This window comes from Coregonus clupeaformis, chromosome 27 (assembly GCF_020615455.1).
Source record: "Coregonus clupeaformis isolate EN_2021a chromosome 27, ASM2061545v1, whole genome shotgun sequence".
In the NCBI taxonomy this organism is placed as follows: Eukaryota; Metazoa; Chordata; class Actinopteri; order Salmoniformes; family Salmonidae; genus Coregonus; species Coregonus clupeaformis.
This window is the reverse complement of record NC_059218.1, coordinates 33,875,600-33,895,755: the sequence shown is the minus strand read 5'-3', so window position 1 is coordinate 33,895,755 and position 20,156 is coordinate 33,875,600. Positions and strand designations below refer to the sequence as shown.

Below are 20,156 nucleotides of genomic sequence, written 5' to 3'. Positions count from 1 at the left end.
GGAAGTTTACATACACCATAGCCAAATACATTTAAACTCAGTTTTTCACAATTCCTGAAATGTAATCCTAGTAAAAATGCCCCTGTCTTAGGTCAGTTATGATCACCACTTTATTTTAAGAATGTGAAATGCCAGAATAATAGTAGAGATAATTATTTATTTCAGCTTTTATTTATTTCATCATATTCCCAGTGGGTCAGAAGTTTACATACACTTAATTAGTATTTGGTAGCATTGCCTTTAAATTGTTTAACTTGGGTCAAACGTTTTGGGTAGCCTTCCACAAGCTTCCCACAATAAGTTGGGTGAATTTTGGCCCATTCCCCCTGACAGAGCTGGTGTAACTGAGTCAGGTTTGTAGGCCTCCTTGCTCGCACACGCCTTTTCAGTCCTGCCCACACATTTTCTATAGGGTTGAGGTCAGGGCTTTGTGATGGCCACTCCAATACCTTGACTTTGTTGTCCTTAAGCCATTTTGCCACAACTTTGGAAGTATGCTTGGGGTCATTGTCCATTTGGAAGACCCAAATGGACAATGACCCCATGTCTTGAGATGTTGCTTCAAAATATCCACGTAATTTTCCTTCCTCATGATGCCATCTATTTTGTGAACTGCACCAGTCCCTCCTGCAGCAAAGCACCCCCACAGCATGATGCTGCCGCCCCCGTGCTTCACGGTTGGGATGGTGTTCTTCGGCTTGCAAGCACCCCCTTTTTCCTCCAAACATAACGATGGTCATTATGGCCAAACAGTTCTATTTTTGTTTCATCAGACCAGAGGACATTTCTCAAAAAAGTACAATCTTTGTCCCCATGTGCAGTTGCAAACCGTAGTCTGGCTTTTTTATGGCGGTTTTGGAGCAGTGGCTTCTTCCTTGCTGAGCGGCCTTTCAGGTTATGTCGATATAGGACTCGTTTTACTGTGGATATAGATACTTTTGTACCCGTTTCCTCCAGCATCTTCACAAGGTCCTTTGCTGTTGTTCTGGGATTGATTTGCACTTTTCGCACCAAAGTACGTTTATCTCTAGGAGACAGAACGTGTCTCCTTCCTGAGCGGTATGACGGCTGCATGGTCCCATGGTGTTTATACTTGCATACTATTGTTTGTACAGATGAACGTGGTACCTTCAGGCATTTGGAAATTGCTCCCAAGGATGAACCAGACTTGTGGAGGTCTACAATTTATTTTCTGAGGTCTTGGCTGATTTCTTTTGATTTTCCCATGATGTCAAGCAAAGAGGCACTGATTTTGAAGGTAGGCCTTGAAATACATCCACAGGTACACCTCCAATTGACTCAAATGATGTCAATTAGCCTATCAGAAGCTTCTAAAGCCATGACATCATTTTCTGGAATTTTCCAAGCTGTTTAAAGGCACAGTCAACTTAGTGTATGTAAACTTCTGACCCACTGGAATTGTGATACAGTGAATTATAAGTGAAATAATCTGTATGTAAACAATTGTTGGAAATATTGCTTGTGTCATGCTCAAAGTAGATGTCCTAACCGACATGCCAAAACTATAGTTTGTTAACAAGACATTTGTGGAGTGGTTGAAAAATGAGTTTTAATGACTCCAACCTAAGTGTAAGTAAACTTCCGACTTCAACTGTGTCTCACTGGACTGTTGCATGCCTCTGGTGACCACAATAAGAAATGGTGATTCAGTTTTACATTATGTCATGTGGCTTTTGCCAACATATCAACATGGAGACATAAACATCAATATTATAAGATAAAACATAGTTTGCATGTACATAAACATACATATAAGATAAAACATAGTTTGCATGCAAGAAGAATAAATATGTTTATTTGTTTCCCCCATGGATTCTTAACTATTACTTTAGGGAGGAGACTTTTATACATTCTAGCAGTTGGAACCATACACACCAGACCACATCGATCCATCCCCAATTCATAAAAATGCATCCAACGTTTCTGTTTTCATTTTATCTCCATTAACTCAAACCTGTCTTAAGAAAGCTTGTTTCTGACCCACCGTGAATGTCCAACGGATACTATTTATACGGTATATTTGTAAATATTTGATGGTATACACTGTTCAAATTAGACCTTGTATTATGTCTATGTATTAATCTATGTCTGCAGATGAATTAATTTATGAGGGCAAACTAAGTTTATCTCTCTACACATCTTACCTAAGGACCTACATTCTATGAAACACTTGTCGTCTTATCTAACATGCACCGAGGGAAAAACACACACCAGTATAATGAATTATGCGCAAGAGGTTCTGAAAGGATCTATTTTCTACAAGTCAGTGAAAAGTGTGAGATTCGGCCGTGCTCTGCTATGATGAGACGGGAGTGAAGCCTGGACAGTGTTTCCCGGAGAGATCGCACCCGGGAACAGGAGAAATCAAAGCGCTTTTTGTTTGATGTTACCTCTGGAGGACATCAAAGCCATTCCCTGCATAGTGCAACAAAAAAAACACCTCAGGACATGTTTTTGACTATGAATTGAGAAAAATATCACATATCAAAACGTGGAGCTGGGGATCGTCGATCTCCAACTTGGGCCGCTTGCCTTACTTATTAGCTTCAGATGCAAAAAAAAAAAACGATTAAAAGTTTCTTTATCTTACTTGTTGCTGGCTGTTTTTAAAAAATGAAGAATACAATTTGGGCCTCTTATTTAGGCATGGAAAGTTTCAAATCAGATTTAAATAATTGAATTATAATTAATAATTAAATTGGTCAAAAGTCAAATTCTGTTGCTTTATGTTCAAAATACAACATACTCATAGATGAATTATGAATATCCAATGTTATCAAAATCACTCTTGAGTTTAATTACTTCAACAACCATGTACCAACCCAGTCAACATCTGTGTCTCTGTGAAGAGATCAGGTGTCACAGCTGTGTTCTTTCCCCATTCAGCACTTTGTCAAGTACCCCTTGACCTCCCCCTCGCTGGGCTGCAGCTGGCAGATGAAGTGGTTGAGCATATTTTGGGCCGACTGTAGGTTATCCAGGCTGCTGCCAGGATCTGCCTCTGTGGTATCCACACCTCCATCACCACCCATGTCCCCGCTCCTTGTCCTCCAGTTACGGATGATCTCATCTTCTGAGTCATCCATGGTACCATCCTCTGGTTGGTGGAGGTCCATCATGGCTTCTGTGCCCTTCAGCTGGCCATGCTGCTCCTCCTGTCTGTGATTCTTCCCCCTAGAGGAGGGGATCTCATCCAGACTGGCTGACAGGATGCGGATGGGAGAGCCTAGTTTTCGGCTTGCAGTGGCCCTGTACCCGTCCTCTGTTGGGCCATCAGCTGAGCTCTTGAAGATGGTGGTGAAGGTGACACCATCTCTGGGGGCTGGTAAGGTCTCAGAGTGAATGGTGACATGGAGATGGGGGATCTGCTGGGAGCGGGGAGGGTGTTGTCTGACAATCTCCTCACCCCCCGACTCACTCTCTGTGTCTCCCTCTCCCTGCCCTGCCCAGTGAATACGCTCCTGTCTCCACGGTTGAAACGCTGTGCCACCATGATGACCTCCCCCTGACCTCAGAACACATTTTGGAGCCTCATCCCCCATCTCCGACCAATCAGATTCCTCCTCTTCTGGCAATGTTCCCAGCGATAGGTCCTCCCCTGTGATGGTGACCTTTCCATAATGATGACTATCCATGAACTGGACCGGTGGTGGAGCAACAGGGAGAAGGAATTGATTGACAGAATCATCTCGGTGGAAATGTTGGTCGAGGGCTTCCTGCAGCAATGATGTTACCTAAGGGGTGAAGGAGTAATCAATCGATTCATCAATCATGGTCAAAAATACAGAACACAGAACAGAATACAGGCATGTTGTTATGACAAAGAACAACGCACAATTGTACATCAAGAAAAAAGCTGAGTCAAGACTAAAAGACAACTCATAGCTTCATAACAATGGGCTTTAGAAACAATGGGTTATGTAAAACAACATTTACTAGCTACATGCAGCTCAAAGCAAAAACTATGGTCTCTATTGGTGGTTTTACTCTCAACTAAAATGGGAATGATGAATACACAAAAGGTAAAGCTAAAGGGAGATGTGGGTGGTGAAAGGTAGGAGACATTTTATACTATACAAAGAGGAACATAGTTACAATTTGCTACATTGTGTAAGTGCATACCATGCACTACAGCTGATTCTTATTGCAATGCATTCCTAGGTTGGGGCTTGAGGGGTCAGGGGATCATAGAGGTCAGGCGAATTTGATTCAAGGCCTGTACTAGTAGTATTTTTCTGTACTTGGCCACTCTGGTCTGGTTTTGCGCACGTTTTAGGTTGTCTTTTTGTCTCGGCTAGATCTGTTCATCAGGAGGAGTTCTCACGTTAATAGTCTCCATGCTGTGGATGGTGTTCTTGGCTGAGGACAGCTGATCTGTCAGGGATGTGATCCGCTGGTTCAGATGCTCATGCACCCCGTCCATACTCTGAGCATGACAGACCACACACATAAGACAGAACAAACATAAACATGACGAAAATGGTGATACAATTTTCCAGATATGTGAAAAAATCCCTTCTCTTGACTTATCTAATGTATACTTGTATGCAAAATGAGCTGTTGATCTTCTGGTGCCTCACCACTGAATGAAGCTTCTGCTCCAGGAGATTATTGGTCTGTTGAGTGTAGGAGTTGTTATCCATAAGTCTGAAATGGGAGGGAGAGAAAGATACATAAGGACTGTGAGAGGTACAGTAATAGCACTATCTAAGCTTGACAATGTCATGCATATTAACTCAAAATTAATGCTGATTGAGTTTTGCTAAACTTTTGATTGAATTCCTGTAAAAGGCAAATAAAATAGATTGGAACTGCCACTCCTCTCTGAACCCCCTCTTAATTCTAGAGGTACCCATCCCAACGTCTCATCACACCCCTGACCTTTTGAATTTGTCCAGGAGGTTGCTCAGTTCCACACGAGTGTTCTGTAGTTCTGACTCAAGGAGCTGGTGACTGCTCTTAAACTCGGTCCCCATGCACTCCATTCGCACGGCAGTCTGGCGCAAACTGTGGTGCAGATCCTCATTTTGCTCCTGAAGCATCCTGAAGGGAGTAGGAGAGAGGAGGGGGGTTAGTGCTCAGTTAGATAATAATGTGTATCTTCATGAAAAATGTATTTATTGTTAAACAACACACATATGGAAGAGAGGACATTTTTTAAAACTTTACTTTCCCAATAAAAATTATTCCCCCAATAAACAACAAGACAGAGATCAAATTAAACAAAATCAAACTCACATTATTCGATTAACCTCGGATGCTTCCTGTATGGGAAGGACAAAACAAACATTTATTTACAGTCGTCCACAATGTGCATTTCAGAAATAGAAATAGATTCTGCAGCTTCCAGTTAATAGACATTGATAATCAATAGCGACACATTGTGTGGTAATTTGATGTGCATGAGTTTGCATGCGATCACTTTTTCCATGTGTCATCCATGATTACGTAGGTAGGAAGGAGCTTGCATGTTTAATATCCAAATCAATGGAAAGCAAATGAGTGGAACATTCTTACATAATTGCTTAATTAAGAATGTAAAACACGTGCAACGGTACAAAATGGTCAATACATTTACAGTAGACTGTAGATAATGCTTGACATAACTAGCGATAGTGATAAACCCAACCCCCGGAGCGATGTCATACTTTATGTAGAGAGGTAGTTGAGCCGCTGTAGCCCGTCTGCCGCTCGTCCTGACTTGTGGGGCTGCTGGTATTCCTGGAAGAACCAGACTTGCTGGAATGGGACAATGACTCCAGCTCTGTAGCCGATGCACTGACAGGAGAGTGCTCCTTAGAATGGCTTGATGGGCTGTGGTGACCGTCATGGTGGTGTGTGTCTGCATGTGAGGGATGTTGGTGAGATTCAGAATGGGAAGGATGGTGGTGATTATGAGATTCTGGATTGGTAGAAATGTGATGGGGTTCAGAATGGGAGTGGTGGTGGTGGTGGGAATCTTGGTGGGAACTATGGTGGTGATGGAGAGAATCTGTATGGGAGCCATGGTGTTGGAGAGATTCTGTATGAGAGCCATGGGGATCATGAGATTCTGGATGGGAGCCATGGGGATCGTGAGATTCTAGATGGGAGCCATGGGGATTGTGAGATTCTGGATGGGAGCCATGGTGATGGAGAGATTCTGGATGGGAGCCATGGGGATCGTGAGATTCTGGATGGGAGCCTCGGTGATGGAGAGATTCTGGATGGGAGCCCTGGTGATCGTGAGATTCTTGATGGGAGCCATGGTGATGTAGAGATTCTGGATGGGATCCGCGGTAATGGAGAGATTCTGGATGAGAGCCGTGGTGATGGAGAGATTCTAAATGGGAGCCTTGGTGATGAAGAGATTCTGAATGGGAGCCATGGTGATCGTGAGATTCTGATTGGGAGCCGTGGTGATGGAAAGATTCTGGCTGGGAGCCGCGGTGATGGAGAGATTCTGGATGGGAGCCATGGGGATGGAGAGATTCTGCATGGGCGCTGTGGTGATCATGAGATTCTGAATGGGAGCCGTGGTGATGGAGTGATTCTGGATGGGAGCCGCGGTGATGGAGAGATTCTGGATGGGAGCTGTGGTGATGGAGAGATTCTGCATGGGCGCCGTGGTGATGGTGTAAATCTGGGTGGAGAGGATGGTGGTGGTGTCCATGGTGATGGGGATGAGTTGGGCTGTGGTGGTCTCCATGGTGATAGGTTGAGCTGTGGTGGTGTCCATGGTGATGGGTATGAGTTGGGCTGTGGTGGTGTCCATGGTGATGGGGCTGAGTTGGGCTGTGGTGGTCTCCATGGTGATGGGTTGAGCTGTGGTGGTGTCCATGGTGATGAGTTGGGCTGTGGTGGTCTCCATGGTGATGGGGATGAGTTGGGCTGTGATGGTCTCCATGGTGACGAGGATGAGTTGGGCTGTGGTGACCTCCATGGTGATCGGAATGACTTGGGCTGTGGTGGTCTCCATGGTGATGGGGATCAGTTGGGCTGTGATGGTCTCCATGGTGACGAGGACGAGTTGGGCTGTGGAGACCTACATGGTGATCGGAATGACTTGGGCTGTGATGGTCTCCATGGTGATGGGGTTGGCTTGGACTGTGGAGGTCTCCATGGTGATGGGGGTGGCTTGGGCTGTGGAGGTCTCCATGGGGATGAGTTTGGCTGTGGTGATCTCCATGGTGATGGGGGTGAGTTGGGCTGTGATGGTCTCCATGGTGATGAGGATGAGTTGGGTTTTGGTGGTCTCCATGGTGTTGGGGATGAGTTGGGCTGTGGTGGTCTCCATGGTGATGGGGATGAGTTGAGCTGTGGAGGTCTCCATAGTGATGGGGGTGAGTTGGGCTGTGAGTTGGGCTGTGATGGTCTCCATGGTGATGGGGTTGGCTTGGACTGTGGAGGTCTCCATGGTGATGGGGGTGGCTTGGGCTGTGGAGGTCTCCATGGGGATGAGTTTGGCTGTGGTGGTCTCCATGGGAATGGTGATGGGTTGGGCTGTGGTGGTCTCCATGGTGATGGGGGTGACTGGAGCTGTGGAGGTCCCCATGGTGATGGGGATGACTGGGGCTGTGGTGGTCTCCATGGGGATGAGTTGGGCTGTGTTGGTCTCCATGGTGATGGGGATGACTGAGGCTGTGGTGGTCTCCATGGGGATGAATTTGGCTTTGGTGGTCTCCATGGTGAGGGGGTTGGGGGGGGCTGTGGTGGTCTCCATGGTGGTGGGGATGAGTTGGGCTGTGGTGGTCTCCATGGTGATGGGGATGAGTTGGGCTGTGGTGGTGTCCATGATGATGGGGATGAGTTGGGCTGTGGTGGTCTCCATGATGATGGGGATGAGTTGGGCTGTGGTGGTCTCCATGACGATGGGGATGAGTTGGGCTGTGGTGGTATCCACGGTGATCGGGATTAGTTTGGCTGTGGTGGACTCCATGGTGATGGGGATGAGTTGGGCTCTGGAGGTCTCCATGGGGATGAGTTTTGCTGTGGTGGTCTCCATGGGGATAGTGATTGGTTGGGCTGTGGTGGTCTCCATGGTGATGGGGATGACTGGAGCTGTGGAGGTCCCCATGGCGATTTGGATGACTGGGGCTGTGAAGGTCTCCATGGGAATGAGTTGGGCTGTGTTGGTCTCCATGGGGATGGGGATGACTGGGGCTGTGGAGGTCCCCATGATGATGGGAGTGGCTTGGGCTGTGGTGGTCTCCATGGGGATGCATTTGGCTGTGGTGGTCTCCATGGTGGTGGGGAGGAGTGGGGCTGTGGTGATCTCCATGGTGATGGTGATGGGGGTGAGTTGGGTTGTGGTGGTCTCCATGGTGATGGGGATGAGTTGGGCTGTGGTGGTCTCCATGATGATGGGGATGAGTTGGGTTATGGTGGACTCCATGGTGATGGGGATGAGTTGGGCTGTGGAGGTCTCCATGGGAATGAGTTGGGCTGTGTTGGTCTCCATGGGGATGGGGATGACTGGGGCTGTGGAGGTCCCCATGATCATGGGAGTGGCTTGGGCTGTGGTGGTCTCCATGGGGATGCATTTGGCTGTGGTGGTCTCCATGGTGGTGGGGAGGAGTGGGGCTGTGGTGATCTCCATGGTGATGGTGATGGGGGTGAGTTGGGTTGTGGTGGTCTCCATGGTGATGGGGATGAGTTGGGCTGTGGTGGTCTCCATGATGATGGGGATGAGTTGGGTTATGGTGGACTCCATGGTGATGGGGATGAGTTGGGCTGTGGAGGTCTCCATGGTGATGGGGATGAGTTGGACTGCGGTGGTCTCCATGGGGATGAGTTTGGCTGTGGTGGTCTCCATGGGGATGGGGATGAGTTGGGCTGTGGTGGTCTCCATGGTGATGGGTTGGCCTGTGTTGGTCTCCATGGCGATGGGGATGGCTTGGGCTGTGGTGGTCTCTACGTTGATGAGGTGGGCTGTGGTGGTCTCCATGATGATGCTTTGGGCTGTGGTGGTCTCCATGGTGATGAGATGGACTGTGAAGAACTCTGTGATTGTGATGGGGATGGTGGTGAGATGGAGAATGGGAGAGATGCTGGTTATGATGGTGGTGTGGTGTTGAAGAACGGGAGTGATGTCTTAATGAGGAGGGGCTATTTTCTGGGCTAGTGCTGTCATCGGTGTGGCTGCTAGGACTGTGGTGCATGTCTCTTGCAGGCTGATGGTGGCGATGGTGTTGGTGATGCTGGTGTTTGCTGAGATGGGAGCGGGACTGCCTGCTGATATGGGAGTGGACACTAACTGTCGTAGAGCTTGCACTGCCAGGCCGACTACTCTTCTGCCTTTGCCTCTGCTTCCCTGTGCGCTCCACCTTGGGGAACCTCAGGGAGGCTTGTCCTGGGCTGCTGGGCCTGTTAGCAGCTGTGACTCCAAGAGAGGTGAGTCTGTACGGGCTGAGCACCTGCCTGGTGATCTCGTTCAGAAAGGCAGAGAACTTCAGTTTGTCCTTCACTAAGTTCTTCTTGGCTACCTCCTTCCTTTTCTCCAACTCCTCCTGATCTACAATGGTATCTGCATCTCTATCCCTGTCCTCACAATGGGACAGCGCCTCCATTGACTTTGCCTTGCGGACTTTGCCAGCCATTCCTGCCAATTTAGCACTGTCCTGCTTCTTCAGGGTGATCTTGGCAGGGGTCAGATGAGAGGACACGGCTTTCTTTTTCTCTTTCAGGCTCCTTTCCTGGCTGGGGGACTTGTGGCGATGGCCTTCATCATCTATTAAAGGAGAGGTGTCATCTTCCTCATCATCATAGGCCTTCCTCCCCCTAGAGATGTCAGTGCAGGACTGTGAGTACTTGGGCTTCTGCAGTGGATGTTTGTAATCCTTCACGGACTCATTTATATTGGTCTGAGAGGACCAGGTGGATGAAGAGCCATAGGATGACGAGGAGGAAGAGGATGATGTTAAAGAAGAGGAGTAAGATGAGAAAGATGATGATGAGGAACCAGAGGAGGAGCTGGAGGAAGTTGCTGCAACCTGAGGGTGGGAGGTCACATCTGTGGCATGGTGATGTGGTTGATGGTGGTGATGAGGATGGTCAGGGGGAGAGTGGTGAGATTTCTCATTGTGGTGGTGAGGGTGATTGTTGTGGCCATGGTGATGGTGGCGGACAATGTTGCCCTCTGATGTTGAATGGTTGCTACTGCAAGAGGAGAACAGGATGACAGCAGTGTTCAGTATTTCACTGAGGCAGAGACCATACTCTTAGGGCTCAGTTACACCAGTGGAGGCTGCTGAGAGGAGGACAGCTCATAATAATGGCTGGAACGGAGTGAATGGAATGGCATCAAACACATGGAAATCATGTGTTTGATGTATTTGATACCATTTCACTTATTCCGCTCCAGCCATTACCACAAGCCCATCCTCCCCAATTAAGGTGCCACCAACCTCCTGTGAGTTACATGTTTTACAATAATGCAGCGCTGGTTAAATTAACTAGGACAAGATCATTTTGTCACATCTGCATAATATTTCTCAAAATATGTCCAATTTCCAAAATGTTTAATATAAAAACAAGAAATTCCATCCAGGCAGATTTCAGAAATTGGTGCACTAATAAACTAATGTAATCAAACATACCCATGATCATTGTGGTCCTCTGACCAATCTAGCTCTTGTTGGTGCTGGTGATGAGGATGGTGATGATAATCATGGTTGTGGTGATGGTGGAGATGGTGTTTGTGGCGATCCGTTTTTTGGTCAGCCATCTTGCAGTGCTTGTGGTCCCTCTCTTGATGGTCATGGAGGTGGGGCTTGCTGTGCCTATGGCTCCTGGTCCCCTGCTTAAGCTGCACCGGAGTGAAGTACCTCTCCATCACCTGCTGCTTCCCCAAACCCAAGTCCTCCACTGCTTCCGTGTGGTAGTCCCTGGGTGCAGGGACAATCTGCAACTATTCCTCTTCCTGTGTTATTTCTTTGATACTTTCTGATGATTCAAATATATTTTCTGGACCAGAGCTCAACTATTCGGAAAAATAACATAGAATTAAAGCAAAGCTAGGAAATTACTTCATGTTGAATACATATTTTTTGTGAGCTAATTCAAACTGAGCACTTTTTTCTAAATGCAGCTGTTACAAAACTACTAACATCTGTTAAGTTTTTATTGAAATATTTGAAGTAAACACAAACATAACATATCAGCAAATTCCATCAGTCTCAAATCACGGTCAGACTTACCTAAAACATGGTATGATTTTTTTTATTTTGATGTGCCAGTAATTCAAGTATCCTTATCAGTCTAAGTAAAGAAACATAAAATCAACTTAACTCAATTAACTTGATCTTAATAATGAATTCAGATATGATCCTAAACCACAAAAGCAGCGAGCGCCAGCACATACTCTGTCAGAGGACCCATAAAGAATGACACAGGCTGAGGTGCTCATTGATGTTTTGTACTTGGATTCTGCTGGCACCCTCCATCTGATGAAACAATTTTCCAATTGCGGTGGAGCGTGCATGAAACAACCACAGAAACATCAATAAATCCTTTGCACCCATCCATTAGCCCCAAGCGATTTCAAATCTCATGTGAAAACTACTTCATAGACAAAACATGCGCTATTTTCTATTTTTGGCATGCCCAATAAAATAAAACATTGGTCAGCTAATTTATTAAAGAAACACGGTCAATGTTACTTTTTAAAATACTTATTTGTCCAACAATCTTAGGGGATGTAGTTTATTCAATAACTCAATCATAATATTCAAGAACTCACTATTGTTATTTTCATGTCAAAGCACTATATGAAGTTTAGACTGAAACCAATATGTTGTCTGTGCATTTTCTCAAATAAAGTTGCCCTTAAGTTATGTATACAATTCAACTGTTTGGATTTCAGTGTTTAGGAGACTGACTGGTTATTAATGCCCAGCTTGCTATTGACCTGCCTGGCCCTATTGTATCACTGGAATAGTCACCATGACAACTAAAAGTAAGGAAGGCATTGAGAACTCCATTGAATTCCAATAGCATGATACAAGCAACCACATACCAAGAAACACGATTGCTTGCAATGAATGATCACATGCAATTACCATATCACTAGACCCTGACAGTTGGTAAGTACAGAGGGACACAAGTGCTTCTGGGATGTTTGACACCAGTTATCTAGACATTCATTTTAATTAATTTCTAGCGCTGAGGTTATAGCAATACAATCCTATTGTCTGTAGTTGTCCATCGCCCGCAGCCCCTTTTCTCGAATCGATTGCCAATTATGTGATACAGTACAGCCCTCGCAATCAATGGCAGCACTGCACTGAGACCCTCCAGCAAAGAGAACGGAAGGTCAAAGCAGTGTGGGGCTAATGTGAGACCCAACCCAAATATAGGTTATATAACTCAGAAATAAAGTGACTCCTTAAATTCTAAGGATAATCTTATTTCGGAGACCTAGAACATTGATACTCAATATAAACAAATGGACATTCTGTATCACTGGCCTGGTAAAGAAAAATGTATTACCTTAAGGATGGTACCATGTAGCACATTTGTAATACCAAATGCATACAAAGGAAAAAACATCTAAAACTCAGTTTGTTTCATACAACCATTATTATTAGAAGTATTAGACAGAAATTAGCTCAAACTATTTATTATATTCATGAAACAGAAATTCGCAAAAAGCAACACAACTATATGCTAGTCCTTACAACAACAACAAAAAAATGCAGGAAGAGACCTCTTCAACCATAGGATATACTGGAGTCGGTCACGGAGAAGAAGTCAGCCAATAAGAAGAAGTGTTTTAGATCAGATAATACATGTGATCAGATAAAGTCTTAATCACTAATATCAAAACAATCATATGAGAGGAATAAAGATAATTACATTTTTTTTTTTAAATGTTAAAACAGTGATGAAGAAGCCACAATGAGAGGGTGAGAGCACCCTCTAGGGAACAAATGTGATTGGTGGATGCATGACATGCAGGTTCAATCAAATCCAAAAGCACAAGTTCTGAAATCATTGTAGGACATGACAAGCTGCCATGATAAAGATTATTAGTTTGGACATCTTCTGTCCCAAATTCTAACACTTAGGAAACTAACAAAGTAAAAAACAAAAAACAAACAGCTGTAATCTCAACATCACAGAATATGCTTTGTAAATACGTCTTACAGGTTAAAACACACCCGCTGTCTGTAATCCAATTTACAATGATTTAACAATCATTTAAAATATAAAGGGTGCTCATCAACACAAGATGATGTCCCTGTGACCTAATGAAGTTGTAGTCTCAAAAAGAAAAGAAATATCATTAAACCTATCAAAGTGACAGGAACATCAGTGAAGATAGAATCCGGTTTTAAGATTACACAACTCGCATTAGGTCAGTTTTGAAACCAATCTCACATTTAGAACGGTGAAAAAGCCTATCTACATCTCTGTATTGTAAGGTAATCCTATGTTTGTTGTTCCCATAGGTGCCATATTCATGCAAATATCAACTACTTTAACGCCTCATTGCCTTTGAAATTCAATCATAGAAATTACAAACGTGTACTTTCTCCAATCTTGGCAAAAAGGCTTTGTAGTTACATGTCGAAGTCTTTGTGGATGACCTATGAGTTTATTCCACCACCAAATCAAATCCTTCCGCCTCCTCAAACTCTGCATTCATCTTTGCCGCAAGGTCATCAAGCTCTGCCAGCTGGGTAGGAAGGGAATTGAAAATTAGATCAACACAAAGATACATATGGTATAGGTTCTTGCACATCTCCATCTTGAAAATAGTTTAAGCGAGCAATAAGTGTTACTTATCATATCTTGATGGTGGTAATGTACACTGTAGTCTACTACGGTTAAGTTGACTATCCATATGCCCTCTTTTCTCACAGAATCTCATTATTGGAAACCAATACTGTTTTCAGGGTAGTTGTAGCTAGATATGTTGGAGTTGCGGACAATTTTAGTATTTTAGCTAACCCTATTCATAATTCTCCTAACCAGCTGCGTAGTCATTTCTGCTAGTCAAAACCTGGCAGACCTGCCCTGAGAGCAGTGAGTATCCGCTAATTACAGTTATGATCTCACTTACTTTTAGTTGAGGAACCTTCTTCCTCCTCCTCCTCTTCTCCTTTACCATAGCGACTCCAGGGATGTTGACATCTGGCTCAGGGTCGGGAGCAGTGGCAGCACTGTCGTCCCCTTCTAGCAGGGTGAAGGAGCTGACCCCACTGAGAGACCTGGAGGCCTCAGGGCCCACCCTGGACTGCTCCACTTTGCGGATAACCTGGGGTGTCTGAAGCTTCTCAAACCCAAACATGGTCTCCCGACGCAGAGGAGATGGGGAGGACACGGCCTGGCCTTGCGGATGCTCAAACGAACTATCCCCTAGGCTTAGGCGGCTGTAGGACCGACGCACCTTCTGTGACCATGCCGAGTCCTCAGGGTCCGCTGCAGCCTGGGGACAGGGTGGTGAGGGAGCCAAGATCGGGGAGAGCATGGTGGCTTTTGGTGGAGGAACCTGGGCAGGTCCTGGGGTAGAAATTTTGGTCTTCTTCTGACTGCCTTCAGACAATCTTTGTTCATTTTCTTTGTTGTCATTTGAGAGTACCTGAAACAAAAGCAATTGTGCACATATGACTGGGCTGATAAGAAATAGCAGGACCAAACATTTTAAAACTATGCAGCTTATTCTGGAAAATAATTAGCTGTGTTCTTTCAACTTACATTGAATTGTGTTTTCCTGGGTGCAATCTTCCTCACAGTGATGCTGCGTTTCATGGCGTTTGTAGGAGCCTGTGGATTACAGTAACATTATATATCCTTAGACAAAGCACTGACAATACTGAAGATGTTTGCAGGAGGCAGTTTGACTATGTCAATAGGTCAATTGAAATGTTACTGGTTCAGAAAGACTGGTGGTGTCTAGCTGCTGACAAAGGTACTACTTACCGAGTTGGGGACATTTTGATTTGGAGAGGTCAACCGCGCTGACCTCCTTCGTGGTTGGCTGGTAGAATCTGGTATGATAAGACAAAGAATGGCCCAACCATCAACACCAGCATCCCTTTATACAGCTAACAATGATGTGAGATCTTTAGTTAGCAACATGACTTCACTGGTCCCTTGACTGGTAAAGTTACAGTATTTTTTTTTCTATATTTTTTTTGTATCTAAAAGCTTGGCCTAATGTCGAGAGGAGTCCATCTTCAAAGCCATCCGTTGTGAAGATCCAGCTGTATGCCTCAATATGAAAAGACATGGGCAAGATATACATTAAAATTATGGAAATAAATTATGCCCATCTTCCCCATTGATTTGAGATTGGGGCATAGCTGTCTAACTGAGTCTACACAATAGATAACATTTGACAATTTGACTGACAGTGAGAATCATCTCGCCATTAAAACATTTGATTTTGGAGTGAACCACACATCTGCTAGTTACAGGCAAGCACGAAACAGAAGCACTTCTCTAAATTAAGAAATAAAGAACAAAATAGCGAACATACTGACCAGACAAAAATGTTTGAGGTGTCTCGTTGCTCATCCTTGCCGTTTGTCCAACTTATTTACTAATACATTAATTCGGTGGCTGGTTAGCTAGCTAGCAAGACTGCACATTAACGTTAGCTGGCTAGTAGCTAACGACAACAAGCTAGCTAACTTACGAAATGAGAAAAAAAACAATTATTTAGTTAGCAAATAAATATATCACACAAGTTAACTAGGCAACTAATAACTAATGCAAAATCGATGTAATGCAAAATTACGACTGGATAACTTAAGAGTAGCTAGTTTCAAAATTGCCCGCCTTGAAGTACCGGAAGTGACATTTAAGTGCACTTCCTGTCCATTATTTTATCTTTCTTCATAACCTTTTACTTCAGCAGGTACTAAATAAACGATAAATATGCGATTATATCTAAATAAATAAATTACAATAAAGACGCAAATGAATTAGTGAATAAATCGAACATTTAATGTGGGTGAGGCTGACTCCCATTGAGTGCGCCAACGTTTCTTTTTAATCTAAAATAAAATCTGACTGATGATCAGCTCTCGCCAAACGAATCGTTAACTGACAACCCGAGTTCAAACTGTAAAAACAGATCCTGGAGCAGCTCTAGAAAATGTGGGTCCCTGGCTAGAAGGGATACAGCTTTTGTCAAAATAACGTCAGATTTGACTTTTCGAAGCAGGTTAGGAGAATTTACGCAGCAGGTTTGGAGAATTAACGTAGCAGGTTAGGATACTTAGGTAAAGGCTAGGGTTAGCTAAAATGCAAAAAATAAATCAACTTTTGACTTTCATTTGTATAAAAGCTGGATTCCTTCTAACCATTACCGTAGATGTTCCACGCTTATGTGACATCATTATTCTGCGACTGCCGGAAGAGACGTGGCAAAATGTCCGCATCTGAAAACATTCGCATTTTCTAGCTTTAGTTATTTGTACAACCCTTTCCTTCAAACGATAAATCATCGAGGATAAAGCTTGTGTGACAGGTAAGGTTCAGTTAACCTACAACTAAAGCCACCCGAAACGCATCTGATGCTAGAGAACTAGCTAGTTTAGCTAACGTTAGCTTTAGCTATATATCTACAGTATCAACACATACAAGTGTCTTGCACCTATGCCATATGTAATCATCAAACCACATTTGAGCCATGAGTAGATATGCCTTGGATATCAGACTATTACTTAGTTAATAGCTATAATGTTAACTAGTTATGTCGTTGCTGAAGCTTGTTTTGGTGGTCACTTGTCTACAGCACAACAGACAGACCATGGGTCTGTGCAAGTGTCCTAAGAGGAAGGTGACCAACTTGTTCTGCTTTGAACATCGGGTGAATGTGTGTGAGCATTGTCTTGTCTCCAACCACAACAAGGTCAGTGGATGGGAGCTCTAAGTACCCAATGTGTCATGTTAAATGAAATATAGACCACATAGTAGTTGTGTTTGCCACTAAACTAAGAAGTATTTTTCTCTACCTTTCTGATCCCCAGTGTATAGTGCAGTCCTACCTCCAGTGGCTTCAGGATAGTGATTACAACCCTAACTGTCGACTGTGTAATAACCCACTGATCTCCCAGGATACTGTCAGATTGGTCTGCTATGGTAAGAATATCAACATATTGGATTCTTTTTTTTAATGGAACTCTCCTCCTTATTGCTGTTGCTTGATATTACTGCTGTATGGAATTTGCACAAACCCTCTGGTTCATTGCTCTTTCTTTCTCTCTATCCAAGATGTATTCCACTGGGCCTGTCTTCATGACCTGGCAGCCCGGTTGCCCCTACACACTGCTCCTGCGGGATACCAGTGCCCCAGCTGCCAGGGTCCAGTGTTTCCCCCCTCCAACCTGGCCAGCCCAATAGCTGACATGCTGAGGGAACAGTTGTCCTTAGTCAACTGGGCCAGAGCTGGACTAGGCCTACCTCTGGTGAGGAATAGGGATGGGCTGATTCACACTAGCAGTCAGGGACATTGAATAGTGATAGTGACAAGGGGGATACTGGTTCAAATGCTGGCTGACATTAAATTGTGTATTATATTAGTGTAAAATACTGTATGTTAGAGCATAAACAGAATTAACTTTTTAGGACCCTGTAAATGAAGTGTTTCTTTCAGAGAGAAGACACATATTGTGAAATAGGTGTTCTGTGACAATCTAACTCTAACATGTACATACTTTCTCCACTGCAAGATTGAAGAACCTGTAAAAGACAGCACACAGGATGTCACTAATTATGCTGACTGGTCCACGTTTGATGGTAAGTCATTGTTTCTGCTCTTGTTACTGCCTTATTGGTCCAAAGTAAGGAAGCCTGTATTGCAACTGAAGGCATAATATAATATATGCCATTTATCAGATGCTTTTTTTTTTTTAATCCAGGGCATCATGACATATGCTAAGCTAAATGTTGGATTTGTTTGTTTGAATCAGGGAGTTTACTGTAACATTTGCCTTCCCTTCTCCCCCACTGTGCTAGCACCAGCATTGGAGCCGACTGAAGCTTACCCCACCCACAAAGCTTACCCCACCCACTCCTACGCCAGCAGCCCCAACCCTAGCCTCGCCCCTACTCCAGTTCCATCCACAGTACAGGAAGATCATGGAAATCTCCACAACAACGGGGAGATGGTGGCTCATGAACAACACTCTGTGGTCAACATGATTACTGCAACCACCACTGACACCATCACCGTACACACAGGTAAAGGACTATGAATGATACCCAGGTTTAGTGGAACTATCCTAATCCTAACCATTTCCAACCACAGTGTTGTCATGCCATACAGGCTAGGTGAAACCTTAGCTTCAACTCTAATCCTAGTTCCTGTAATTTTTGATGACACATCTGATATTCCTCACGTAGATGCATGTGTATAATGTATGCTGTATCCTCATATTTGGTTATTCATTTCATGTGAATTATTGCTTCCAGCATCATCCCCAAGGAAGATCTATGATACAAGGGACTCTGGACACAGCTCTGGACACAGCTCTGGACACAGCTCTGTGACACAGATTGACTTTGATGATGACAAGTACCGGCGACGACCAGCACTCAGCTGGTTTGCACGGATTCTCAAGTCAGTAATGTTACTAGTTATTTAAAGTAACTGCTCTTCATTTTGTTATTAGACAGCAAGTACACCTTTCCTATCAAACCTCATTACATATGGAAAACAGTACTTAATCTACATTTTATAGATCAGATTATCTATTACTCTGTCTCCAAAGGTAGAGTCCTTTCTTCAATTTCTCTTAACTCTGTTGAAAATGTCAATTAATTTGTGTTCTCAGAAACCGGGCAGGTTCCAAGAGGACAGGCCTGTCCTGGAAGCAGAGGGTCTTCATGCTCCTTCTGGTTGGAGTTCTGGGATTCTTTACCTTAATCATCATTATGGCTAAACTGGGCCGTGCTTCAGCCGACTCTGACCCCAACTTAGACCCCCTACTAAACCCCAACATCCGAGTGGGCAACAACTGACCAGCACCCACCTCCAAGTACTAGTGAGTGTTGAACATGGGGCTGATTTTATAAGACCATCTAAGATGGTGCGACCAGTAAAGGCAGAGAGATGCCTTCTCTCTCGGACATGAAAGAAGAGGATGGGATGGTGCATTTTGACCTGGAAATGATAGCAACCTTACACCCTTCTTCCCTCTTTGGGATAGGCAGGTGCAGATTTCCTAAGCATCTACTTCTCAGAACTAATAGGCTATATAACCGGCTTGTGTGTGTATGTACACACTTTCAAACTATTATTATTTACATTTGCTTTTAGAGCTATATGTAAAATGAATGTGTATATATATTTTGACCCACTGCACATCAAATGAGATTGCAATGTTGGAATTAATGGTAATGGGAAAACACATTTTCACAACAGAAATACTGTATTCTATATGACACAAATATGGCTTGTTGCAACATCTGCTAAAAACAAAGGTATTTTTGACGGGGGCATCAATAACAGTTGTTCAAGTTACTTGAGTGAGTGTGAGATTTGTGTTGAACTGGAAGAATGCTACGTCTGACATTCACATACTGTATTACTTGTATGGTGATTAAATATTCAAGTCTGTAAATATAGAAATTGAATGAAAGATGGTGTGTGTGTTTTGTGTTGAACTGGACTAAATGTTTGTAACCAATTTTCTCATTCTGTATGCAATATACGTTTTAATATTTTGTGGATAAACAAACAATGTACAACAGATACTGTCAGGATATTCAAATAGTGGTTGTTAACACATTGGTCTTGGTTTAGCATTAAAATAGCAAATACAGTCTTTTAAATCCACAAGTGCCCTGTGTTCAGACACTGTATGTTTGATAGTGATCTACTTTCTCCAGAGTTTGAAGTGTTACTAAAGGTGTTAGTGGGTAGGTGTGTTGATGGGACCTCTATTTAAAATAATTATATATGTTTGAGAAGTCACATACAGTACCAGTCAAAAGTTTGGACACCTACTCATTCAAGGGTTTTTCTTTATTTTTACTGTGTTCTACATTGTAGAACAAGTGAAGACATCAAAACTATTAACATTTTTTTTACATTTTAGTCATTTAGCAGACGCTCTTATCCAGAGCGACTTACAGTTAGCACATACATTATTTTATCGAACCCACAACCCTGGCGTTGCAAACGCCATGCTCTACCAACT

At 43.8% G+C, this 20,156-nt stretch overlaps 2 protein-coding genes across 2 annotated transcripts; one reads left to right on the top strand and one right to left on the bottom strand.

Moving 5' to 3' along the window:
• Nucleotides 1–12,603: 12,603 nt before the first annotated feature.
• Nucleotides 12,604–15,826, bottom strand: cdca5 (cell division cycle associated 5). Its single transcript, XM_041851199.2, has 5 exons — nt 15,489–15,826; nt 14,926–14,993; nt 14,701–14,769; nt 14,066–14,584; nt 12,604–13,678 (listed from the first exon to the last, which is right to left on the bottom strand). Exons 1-5 carry the CDS (start codon nt 15,520–15,522, stop codon nt 13,598–13,600), a joined length of 771 nt encoding a protein of 256 aa, XP_041707133.1. The 5' UTR covers nt 15,523–15,826; the 3' UTR covers nt 12,604–13,597.
• A 387-nt stretch (nt 15,827–16,213) lies between these two features.
• On the top strand, nt 16,214–19,781 carry LOC121541859 (zinc finger protein-like 1). Its single transcript, XM_041851198.2, has 8 exons — nt 16,214–16,480; nt 16,748–16,864; nt 16,983–17,094; nt 17,227–17,420; nt 17,685–17,751; nt 17,971–18,195; nt 18,427–18,574; nt 18,789–19,781. Exons 2-8 carry the CDS (start codon nt 16,763–16,765, stop codon nt 18,973–18,975), a joined length of 1,035 nt encoding a protein of 344 aa, XP_041707132.1. The 5' UTR covers nt 16,214–16,480; nt 16,748–16,762; the 3' UTR covers nt 18,976–19,781.
• Nucleotides 19,782–20,156: the final 375 nt, after the last annotated feature.